General features: G+C 36.0%; 1 protein-coding gene across 1 annotated transcript; it reads left to right on the forward strand.

Moving 5' to 3' along the window:
• Positions 1 to 3,624: 3,624 nt before the first annotated feature.
• Positions 3,625 to 4,569, forward strand: LOC110575800 (olfactory receptor 5F1). Its single transcript, XM_021684833.1, has one exon. It carries the CDS (start codon positions 3,625 to 3,627, stop codon positions 4,567 to 4,569), a length of 945 nt encoding a protein of 314 aa, XP_021540508.1.
• Positions 4,570 to 12,707: the final 8,138 nt, after the last annotated feature.

The following is a 12,707-nucleotide window of genomic DNA, read 5'->3' on the forward strand; positions in this document are numbered from 1 at the left end:
TCCATGACCTCCTCCAGCAACTGTATGATTCCATTTAGATCACATCCTGGGAAGGGCAAAAGCATGACATAAATTGCATCAGTGGTTTCCCAGTGGTTGTCAGAGGCTGGAGAAAGGGATAGAATTGTCTATAAAGGGGCATAATGGGATTTATTAGGCTGCCAGCAATATTCTGTCTTGATTGTGGTGGTGGTTGCAAGACTGTGTGTGTCAAAACTCACCAACTGTGTACCTAAACATGGTGATAATTTACTGTAAGAAAACTATGGCACATTAAGCCTGACTTTAAAAAACTGACAGCTTCCAACTCAATATTTTACCATCCAACTCAATATTTTACCATTTTAACCATATTTTAAATTGAAAGATTTTTTTATTTGTTGTTCTTTCTTCCTCAATGAAACGCCTTTCAAGATTTTTAATTACAATCTCTTGTTCAATGAATTTAACCTCCTTTTTTCAATCTTTGTCTTTATTTTGGTGTAAGAATATTGATTTCTCCTTTGTTTATAACATTCTGTCTTTCCCTTGCTTCCATGATGACTCACTATGCTGATTCCCCTCCTGTCTCTCTTAATTCACATTTCTGGTTGTTTAATTACAAATATTTTGAAGGACTCCATTTCTTAAATTGTTAAATAGATTTCATACATTTTAAACAAATATTATGTACTTTTTTAAGACTTTTTTTATTATGTTATGTTAATCACCATACATTACATCATTAGTTTTTGATGTAGTGTTCCATGATTCATTGTTTGCATATAACACCCAGTGCTCCATTCAGTACATGCCCTCTTTAATACACATCACCAGGCTAACCCATCCCCCCATCCCCTCCCCTCTAGAACCCTCAGTTTGTTTCTCAGAGTCCATAGTCTCTCATGGTTCATCTCCCCCTCCGATATTCCCCCCTTAATTTTTCCCTTCTTGCTATCTTCTTCCTTTTTTTTTTTTTTTTAACGTATAATGTATTGGGCGCCTGGGTGGCTCAGTCGTTAAGCGTCTGCCTTTGACTCGGGTCGTGATCCCAGGACCCTGGGATCGAGTCCCACATTGGGCTCCCTGCTTGGTGGGAAGCCTGCTTCTCCCTCTCCCACTCCCCCTGCTTGTGTTCCTGCTCTCGCTATCTCTCTCTCTGTCAAATAAATAAATAAAATCTTTAAAAAACCCCCATATAATGTATTATTTGTTTCAGGGGTACAGGTCTGTGATTCAACAGTCTTGCACAATTCACAGCACTCACCATAGCACATACCCTCCCCAATGTCTATCACCCAGCCACCCCATCCCTCCCACCCTCCACCACTCCAGCAACCCTCAGTTTGTTTCCTGAGATGAAGAATTCCTCATATAAGTGAGGTCATATGATACATGTCTTTCTAAGAAGATGTGGTGTATATTTACAATGGAATATTATGCAGCCATCAAAAGGAATGAAATCTTGCCATTTGCAATGACGTGGATGGAACTGGAGGGTGTTATGCTGAGCGAAATAAGTCAGTATTATGTATTTTTTAGAGATCAATTAGGAGGTGGTTTTTAATGGCATAAGGATGACATCCTTACAAGTCAAGTTTTTAAGCAATATATTAGTGAGGTTAAAAATCTTCTTTAGATGCCGAAGTACTCTGCCTGCTCTGATGATGGGAAGATTGTATTTACTGGAAGATACATTCACATATGCACACATATGTATATATGTAACATGTGTGTTTATATATATTTGTAATCTTCTAAGAGACTACGATAAAATGAGATGGGACAAGAAAGTTAGTAGCTGGGTATTATTTCTTTCGGCTGAAAATTGTGCTCAAATTGATTCTTCCAATTCTTAACAGTTTGTCTATTGAAAAGTCATGTAATAGCTTGAAACCTCAGCTGTAAATTGTGTAAAATAATAATGTAACCTCAAAGGCTGGTGTGGAGGATTAATTGGGAATTTAAGTGGAAATTTTTTAATATGTTATGACTTCTCTATGGAAATAGACTCTGCATGTATAGATGCGCCATGTTTTTCGTTTTTGTTTTGTTTTTATACTTTGCTTTACTTGTATTTAGATCTGGAAAATCTGTTGTTTCATTCCCTTATAGGATCAGAATCACAGACATTAATTGCAAAAGCCAACACAATTCTAAAATCATAAAAAAAGAAGTTAGGTTTTCTGATCCATTGTATTATTTGCTCAGGGCATGGTATTTCTTAACATTGTACAATGAATTTAATTTCTCATTGTCATTAATTCACTCAAGAAGAGAGTTGAATTAAAAGATATACTTGCCAAGACAAAGGGAAAGGTGCATACACACACACTACAAACACACATACACACAAAGGGAATGGAAAAGAAAAATAATTCTTTCAATTATTGAAAAGGGAAGGGAAGAATAATATATTGGTATTGGGCCATGTACCCATTTGGAATAAGCGGCAAAGAGAGAGGAAACATAAATAGCCAATTAAAATTATTAACATTAATTTTTTGCTTTGACAAAAGACTCTTTTTAATTTTTTTTACATTCTAATATAGTTAATATATAGTATATAATATAGTGATTCATCAGTTATTTGGGCAAGACTTTAAATAACACAGAGATCAGGAACGCCTTTTATGATTCAAGGTCTGCATAATGTTTGATTCCATATATATGCATGTGATCATAATATGTTCATTTGAGACTGGAGTTTCTGCCTTTAGAGGATTGACTCACAATTAAAATCCATAATCTTGTTCCCATGGTTACCCGTTTCTTTTTATAAAAGTCACATTAATGCATGGCAATGTGTATTTATTAAGGTTTCTAGAATTCAAATGGTTAACAAATAGTTAATTTGAATTTTCATTGCATTGCATTTCATTTAAAAAATAAAAATTTTCTACTTTTGACTTTTAAGCTTCAACTGAGAACTCCTAATAAAAAGGAAAATAGTAGACTGCACAGGTAAGACACTAGGAAGGAATTTAGCAGGATTTGATGCCGTTATTCATGGAGGTGGACAACTAGCATGTCTGCTACTACATGATGTTACTCGAGAGTGTATTTGTAACAAGAAAAATTGCTTCATTCCCTTCCCTTTTAAAACACTACAAAATCATTAATAAGACTATGAGAGGTGTCAAAGTATTGGTTATTTGAAATGGTCATTATGTTTGCTACTTGGGGTAGACAAGAACGATTTCTGGGAGTTTTGGTGTTGAAGAATATTCAGAGTGGTCTTGGGTGAAAAAAATAGATTTCAATTAAACACACGTATCTGTTCACAGAATGAGAGAATTTGAAGCAAGAATATTTTTATCATTTGCATATGGATGTTGGCTGGAATGAAAGAACAGAACAACACATATTACTTTTGCAGAAACTGAATGGGAGTGTGTGGTCTTGCACTAGTGAGTTGAGAGACCCCTAACCCTGATTCAATACAGACACTTGTTCATTACATTCAAAGCCTGATCTATCTGTCCCCCAATTTCCTCTTACTCGATTTACTGTGTTGTGTTATCCTAGGTTGTGTTTTTCCCCCAAGTGTAGATGACCTCATTAACATTTCTATTTCTTATAAACTTAGGAGAGGAAAATATTTAGACCTAATGGAAATTTAAGCAAACTATATACATGTAACAAATGACCAGAAGAAACCACACTTCACTGACTGAGTTCATCCTGTTGGGATTAGCAGACGTGATGGAGCTACAGATTGTCCTCTTTTTGCTTTTTCTGGTGATTTACACACTTACAGTTTTGGGGAATGTTGGGATGATCCTCCTAATCAGGACTGATTCCCGACTTCACACACCCATGTATTTCTTCCTGGCTAACCTGTCCTTTGTGGATGTTTGTTACTCTTCCACCATCACCCCAAAGATGCTGGTAGACATATTATCAGAGAAGAAAACCATCTCCTTTGCTGGCTGCTTCCTGCAACTGTACTTCTTCATCGCCTTGGCCACAACTGAATGCATCCTCTTTGGGTTAATGGCCTATGACCGTTATGTGGCCATATGCAACCCACTACTTGACCCCTTGGTCATGTCCAGGACAGTCTGCCTCAAAATGGCAGCAGGGGCCTTTACAGCAGGATTCTTGAACTCCATGGTTAACACAAGTTACGTGAGCAGCTTGCCATTCTGCAGTTCTAATGTCATTCATCATTTCTTCTGTGACAGCCCTCCACTTTTTAGGCTCTCACGTTCTGACACACACCTGAATGAAAGCATCTTTTCCACATTTGCTGGTGTGAATATTGTTGGGGCTTTGCTGGTCATCCTGACCTCCTACTCCTATGTTCTCTTCTCCATCTTCCATATGCATTCAGGGGAGGGGAAGCGCAAAGCCTTCTCAACCTGTGGTTCTCACCTGACAGCTATAACTCTGTTCTATGCCACCGCCATCTATACCTATCTGAGACCTAGTTCCAGCTATTCCCTCGATCAGGACAAAGTGGCTTCTGTGTTCTACACAGTGGTGATCCCCATGTTGAATCCTCTGATCTACAGCCTCAGGAACAAGGAAGTAAAGAAAGCTTTATGGAATGTAGCTACCAGAACAAGGATCCCTTCCTTTCTCTGATTTGCTTGGTAAATTTTCTGAACTAGGTATTAAATGAACTTTCTAGGTTGATTGAATCCTACATTTCTCATTAGGATATTTGTAAGTAATTGCGTTTTGTTAATACTCAAGTGTGTGGACCCATTTATGTACAAAGTAAATCACCAGTCTTATATATGGACTCTGGGCTTTCATGTAATTGTTGTTTATTTTTGCTGGGTTTTCACAAATAGGGCTTATTTCTAAGTCTTGGTTAGAGAAGGAAAGGAATTCAATATTTAGAATCAAAAGTGACAATATCACATAAAACTAACCATATAGAATATTTGTAATTGTTCACTTTTTTCCCATGCATTTTTATTTCAGTATTTGTGATCTGTAAGAGACTGTTATGTATCACTTATGTGTAAAATGATTTAAATTTAAAACAGATTTACATTTTAATTTATTGAATTATCTTCTGGAGGGAGGCTTAAATCAAATTTTAGGACTACAGGTTTAATTGCAGATATAAACTTACCATCTTTTTTTCCCCATATCCTTCTCCCCATACACATATATATTTACTAATGAAAAGTGTGAGCTTGTCCAAAATGTGGTATCAGGAGAAGTACCATCTCATTAGAATGCACCAATTACAACTCTCATATTCCCTTCTCTGGTCTTCAAAATTTTCAACCTTTCTTTCCCTTCCTGTCTCTTGGACTGACACATAGGACAAAGTTACATACATACACATTCAGCTGCTGTGGAGTTTAATCAGTGCATATCTCCAAAGGATGAAGATCAATGTTCAGTGGATGAGTCTGACACAATCCTTTACAATAAGCTCATGAATTTCCTGCTCATAGATATTTTTCAATTGCCAATAAAAATTAATTTAACTTAATATTAAAACCATGCTTTGCTAATATGGAGGTAAATTGGGAGTAGGCTTAATAGAACTTTGCAGAGACTGAGTAGGGGCTAGCACTTTCTAAAGAAACAACTACACTTCAAGTTTTTGGAGACAAATTCCCCATGGCCCTTGCCCTTTGTCACTGATGTTGCACCAGATAGAAGTGATGTCCATGTCATCTGGGATGTAGACACTGCATACACTGTGTCCCATCACAAAGAGGTCATCTAGCTCAAACATCCAATGTCCCTAATGACCTATGTAGGTGACCTTGCTCAGACAGGTGTTTGTGACATCATGGGTGTTGTCTATGCACCTGTGGGATTTACTCTCACTCCCCAGGTCCCAGGTGGTTACCTGGACTGAACACCCTGCAGCAGAATGATCAGTTTGTTCTCTGAGATAATTTGTCCTTTTGCTGAGTGGCTTGCCTACAGTCTTCTGCACCAGCTGGCTGCTCACTGGCTAGATTCTTTCTGTGTTCCCTGTCCCCAGTATTTAGTGGAATCATATATGGGACCAAGATATTTCACAAGTTAATGGCAATAATATATTCCTTCCACTAGGTGTTTTATTTTCTAGAAAAATTTTACAATAGAAAGAATGTTTGGGAGAAAAAAAATCAGTATTTTGAGATTTGGTTTTTAGACATATCTTATTTTAGGTCAATTCTCTGCTCTCTAATTTAGCTTTTTTACATTTACTTAATCTTATTTACAGAGTCTACAAATACTTTCATTTAGGGGCTATAATCACTTAATTATATTGCCTGCTTTTTAATTACTTAAATATGTGTTTCTTATGTAAATTTTGATTATTTCTTTAACCGATAAACTTGTAAAAATATTTTTAAATTATCATAATTTCTTGTCTATTGTACAATGCATTTATGTGAAAAATATTCCAAATATTGTTTATTTTCTTTAACTCAAAATAAATTTAATCTGTGAAACCACTGAGACTTCTAGGTATTATACTGAGTGAACAGACAAGTTGGAAATAATGAAGAATCAATATTCAAGAATCACATAGCTCCAAATAAACAACCAAAAAAAGGAAATATTAATATTGAAATCCTGTATTTAGACAAAAAAATTGTACAGTTCTATATTATATATATATAAAAATAATTTTGTATTTAGTTTGTTAAGCGTAAGTTAACATGGACAACATAATTTCCATTCTCCATTAAAAATGGCAGGTATACCTTTGTAAACAATAATTAAGTAAAAGCTAGATGCTGAAATAAGTGAAGTAATAACCCTATTTAATTTCATGCTGCTCAAATAAAATAAAAGATACTATGTTAACTCATAATAAGCATCTTTCAGGGGATAGAGATAAGTAATACTTTGTCAAGAAGATAATATCCAAGTGGTTGGGTGAACAGGAAAAAATTAAAGTAGTTGAGTTGATGTGAGAAGATGTAATCTATAGAAAAGGAATGTACAAAGAACTGTATTGAAAATGTATAGCTTTGGGGCACCTGGGTGGCTCAGTCTGTTGAGCTTCTGACTCCTGATTTCAGCTCAGGTCGTGATCTCAGAGTCATGAGATCAAGCCCCATGTCTGGCTCCACACTCAGTGGGGAGTCTGCTTGAGATTCTCCCTCTCTCTCTCTCTGCCTCTCCCCCCAAACAAATAAATAAATCTTAAAAAAAGAAAATGTATAGCTTTATAGAAATATATAGCTTTATAGAAACAATCTTAAACAAGTAGGTTTATTGAAAATGTGGAACACACATCAAATAGAAAGTGCTGCAACAGAAAGCAGAAATGTGGTCATTGTTGCTAAACTTAGGTATTATTTACCATTTTGGCTGGGAAATTGATGTGTACTATCTTTAAGGTTCTCTTTAAATTTTGTGATTTTAATCTTAATGTGAAAACATTGCATATGTCCATGTACCATCCCAAAGTTTCAGAAGAATTCTTGGTATATTTCAGCCACTTAACAAAAATTATTACATCCAGATCTTCCCCAAAGAAGAAGGTAGTAAATATTGACCAAGTAATGTTGAGGTTTTGCAAACAGGAGATCAACTGGATGAAGATCTATGTCAAAAGCTGAGTTTCCAAATTGGGCTCCAAACCCTCAACCTCTTGAAGTTTTATGATCACTTTAACTATGTGTTGTAAAGTGAAATTAATAAAATATAACTTATTAGCTAAGGTTGTGTTGAGGGTGTGTCAGATTCATTTATACACTGATGGGAAAAGCGGTGAGATAAAAAGAAGTTACAGATTTGGAGAGGATAAGGAAACAGAAGGTTTATTTACCTTGGAAACAGAATAAGCAGCATTAAAAACATGTGAGATAAAGAATGAGGTTTGATTTTACAAATCATAACATTATCATGCCCAAATCATGTATCACAGAAGAGAATTGTGTGTCAGAATTATCCTAGATGCTAAATTTGGTGAGAGTGGGCAAAAGGAACCACAGATTTAAGAAGCAAATGCTACAGATATAACCATGGCTGATTGCAGAGACTTAGCTGTACCTCCACTGGTGGGGTCCAATATGGACAACAATGGCTCATAAGATGGTGCCAACAGAGATTAGAAGCACAGTGACAAGAAACAAGTTTTATTTTTAAGTGGCTATTGTCAGTGATTTTTTCTAACATGTAAACAAAATTGCAACATACACTCTTTTCTTATTTCTTAATTTTTTTCCCTTTAAAAGTTGCATGCGTGTTGAATTTATCCCCTAAGGATATGCTGATAACTTTGTGTGAGACCCATACGAAGTAGCTATCTACTATTGATCAGTTCAGATGCACAGATCATAATGTATTTGATGTGAAAAAAATCCCTAATTCCTACAATGATTCTTCAATGGTGAAAATTGACATTCCACCACAAAAAAAGCAACGTTTTACATTTTCCCACCAGTTCGACTTATAGAAAATCTTACATACCAATAATACAAATATGAAGATGTTTCTAGTGATGATTACTAAATTTTCTTTATGTCCATAGCATCAAAAATATATGGATCCACGTAATGATGAATGATATTAATAAGTGATACCATTCTTTTCAATGAAAAAAAAAGAAGAGATAAAAGAAATGTAGAGGACTTCTATAATGGGGGACCAAAGACCTTTGTGAATCACTATGTCTTTAATAAAGCAAAGAATATACTAAAAAATGTTAAATCAATTTTTTCAATTGCTCTGGATATCAACCAAAGGTTAGAAATAATGTGAGGAGAATTTACTCAGTAAAAACTGATGAATTTTGGTAGGAATAACAAGGTTTGTGGCATTGTAACTTGACTTAATACCATCACAGTTCTCACAGTTGTGCAATAGTCATGAAAACTAGCAGCTTGACAACAATTTTAACTGCTGTATCAACACTGGATTGTGTAGGCTGAGTTTGGACTCCTAAGGATGTCCCATCCCCAGAGCAATCAATACATCCTATAAAACATAAGGAAATACAGGTTTTTATATGGTATCAAAAATAAAAAGACATTAATAACATTGAAAAATCCCATCTACGTGGGTATTAAAAAGTTATCAAATAATACACTCCAAATGACAATATAAATTGTAAATACTGGATAATGTAAACTAAAAAAAATAGATTACAAAATTGCATATTAAAAGTGATGCAATTTGAAGACATGAACAGACATTTCTGCAAAGAAGACATCCAAATGGCCAACAGGCACATGAAAAAGTGCTCAACATTGCTCGGCATCAGGGAAATCCAAATCAAAACCTCAGTGAGATACCACCTCACACCAGCCACAATGGCTAAAATTAACAACTCAGGAAACAACAGATGTTGGAGAGGATGCAGAGAGGGGAACTCTCTTACACTGTTGGTGGGAATGCAAGCTGGTGCAGCCACTCTGGAAAACAGCAGGAAGGTTCCTCAAAAAGTTGAAAATGGAGCTACCATATGATCCAGCAACTGTGCTACTGGGTATTTACCCTAAAGATACAAATGTAGGGATCCGAAGGGGTACATGCACCCCAATGTTTATAGCAACAATGTCCACAATAGCCAAACTGTGGAAAGAGCCTAGATGTCCATCAACAGATGAATGGATAAAGAAGATGTGATGTGTATACACACACACACACACATATTTATTTATTTATACAATGGAATATTATGCAGCCATCAAAAATGAAATCTTGCCATTTGCAATGACGTGGATGGAACTAGAGGGTATTATGCTAAATGAAATAAGTCAATCAGAGAAAGATAAGTATCATTTGATCTCACTGATATGAAGAATTTGAGAAACAAGACAGAGAATCATAGGGGAAGGGAGGGAAAAATGAAACAAAACGAAACCAGAGAGGGAGACAAACCATAAGAGACTCTTAATCTCAGGAAACAAACTGAGGGTTGTGGGAGTGGAGGGGTGTCGGAGGAATGGGGTGACTGGGCGGTGGACATTGGGGAAGGTATGTACTCTGGTGAGCATTGTGAATTGTGTAAGACTGATGAATCACAGACCTGTACCCCTGAAACAAATAATACATTATATGTTAATAAAAATAATTTTTAAAAAGTGATGCAAAAATTTATGCAAGTCCTTAAAGAAGTTTAAGTGCTACGAATACTAGCCAAGACATAATTAAAATAAATTACAAATAATTTGTCTTAAATACTTGAGAAAGTATGAACAGGAAACTATATGCAAAGCAGCATAAGTGAATTATGAAGAGAAAGCCAGAGAAATGGATGAGATTTTTAAGATGATATGTTTTCTTTTATTCCATGCATAGAGAATGTGTTGATAGACTTTGATTCAGCTAGGGACTTCTAAATGTTTCAAGAGGAATTGATGTACCAGATAAACAGCACAAGAAGGGATGAGGTAAGCAGACTAAATCATATGTGCTCATAAACCATCTGACTTACATTCTCTATGCTCTAGCCTCCTCACTCCACTTCCCTGTCACTATCCCTTGGTTACTTTTCTCAAGGATAATGTAACTGTCTTTGTCACCTGTGTCACCTCACTGTGAGGAAGGGCCTAGGATGACCCCGACATTTCAGGGTCCAGGTGACAAGAGTTTCACAAATCATTTTGAACATAGAGTTAATGTTAGCATCTAATTGTATGCCTCTCTTCTCGGAGGCTGGGCATGGGAAAAAACATTTGGTAGCTAGATTTCCAACTACAAACTGCAGAAAATCAAAATAAATTCACCAAATGGAGATAGTAGGATATATTCATGATTAATGGTGTGTCTCATAGTACCCATAGAAGCTGCAAGGGCCTGAGCTCAGTATCTGGGTCTGGCAAATAACTTGAAACAAGGACTCGTATCTCTTTATGTCATGTTTGCTGATGTTTGTACATCTATTTAATTCTCCTCTGTGTACCTGATATCTGAGTTCTGACTTTTCTCCAATCAGTGTGTAGGGAGATATGTCCAACAATTTCCAAATTCAAAAAAATTACGTCTAGAGACACAGAGGGAAAATGACTTTCTCTTGGTTCTTATTCACACAGTTGAAGGAAATGGTTCTGGTTGAACCATGTTTGGTATATCACCTACTGTTGAACCAATCAACTGGGGCCAGGTGTGTGCAGTCAGATGGTATATAATGACCATGTAAAATGAGGGGGTGAGAGTGAAGAAATTTTTAGATAATTCATGCAGACAAGTAGAGAAAACAAGACATCTATGTTAATTTGGTTAAACTAAGTGGAAGAATAGAAAACCTGAATGATTCTGAGGTCTTTAAAGAAGAATAATACAGGACAGGATCCCAGGTTTAGTGTGAAATAATCATTCCGTGACAGGGGGCTTTGACATTTTTCACTGGCTGGTCCCATGGTTGCTGTGGTCATTCCCAGGGAAGCCAGCCAAAGTGGGGAGAAGTGGAATTCCACCAAACATCCTCTCAAGCAAGTGAGTAAACCTGCACACAGTGTTTTACCTCCTATTTCATTGCCAAGAATTAAGTCAGGCAAGGTGCAAGAGACACTGGAAACACATCCTAGCTTCTATGGAAATAAAAAGAAAGAAATGAAGGAAAATTTAATTACATAGACACAATGAGTTTCTAGCATGGTGCACAATACAATCATGAAGACCAAGGAAAGCCAATAAAGGAAATTAAGGGGGAAAATGGCATGGTTTAATTTAGATCATAGAAACATGTTATCCTTGAAATAATAAAGAAAAAATTGATGAATGTGAGATAGTACTGAAAAGAAAGAATACATTTTTTAAAAGTATTTTAGCTAAAAAAGATTGCAAGGATATGAACTAAGGAAGTGTCCACGAGATTAGGGGGATATGAGTGGAATTAACTGATATTTAGAAGATGAAGTCAACATAATTTGGAGACTGACTAGACAATGTGGGCAAAGTGATGAAGAATGATAAATATGTCATATTTTCTAATTTAGCTGATTTTATGTATGATAAAATTGCGAATCAAAACAGAAGTGCTTAGGCATAATCTATGTAAATCCTATTACCATATCTCACAATGGATACACAACCTCAGCCTTGATCTTGGCCACCATCAGCTCCCACATAGATTACTGAAATCCACCCTCCTCCTACTTGAGCGTCTCCTGGCTTCCACTCTTGTCCATGCCAGAGTATGCTGGGTTCTTATATCATCCCATTTTCAGACATTTTAGTCACTGTTAACGATGGAAGAGAACACAATACAGATGATTAGTGACTTAGAAAGATTAAATGGTACAGGTGTGAATTATTGAGTCTCTAACAAGCCCCAGAGTGTTCTATGTAGCTGGCTCCATACTTGGAGCTGGATGGGCATCAGTAAACAACACAAATGCCCTGGAATCAAGGAACTAATGACAAGATGAGAAGGTCAAATTCAGGAATAAAAATTAAAGCATAATATCATAAGCGTCATATACTAGTTGTATAGGAGGGATATGAAAGCATTAGAGTAGAAATATTTAACCTTTCCTGCAGTAATAATGGGTCACTTGTCCTGGGATATGACACACTAGCTCAGTTTTACATAGGAACACATGTTTGGCAGTCTAGAGAGCACAAAGTTTTCTGCGTCTCATGTAGTGTATAGCACAACACCTTATGTAGTTAGATACTTCTTGAATGTTTCAATAAATAGAAAAAAGCTGAATGCATTAGCCAATTATTTTGATACCTTACAAAAGATTTATAGCAACAATAAAAATTCATTCTACCTTTCTCCCCTAATAGTCTTAAAGCCCTCATAATGTCATTTTCCCATCTTCAGCTTCACGATACAGAAAACTTGAAATCCAGTG

This window comes from Neomonachus schauinslandi, chromosome 11 (assembly GCF_002201575.2).
Source record: "Neomonachus schauinslandi chromosome 11, ASM220157v2, whole genome shotgun sequence".
Classification (NCBI taxonomy): domain Eukaryota; kingdom Metazoa; phylum Chordata; class Mammalia; order Carnivora; family Phocidae; genus Neomonachus; species Neomonachus schauinslandi.

Coding starts and splice junctions, on each gene's coding strand:
- LOC110575800 (XM_021684833.1), top strand. CDS start 3,625: ATGACCAGAAGAAACCACACTTCACTGACTGAGTTCATCCTGTTGGGA.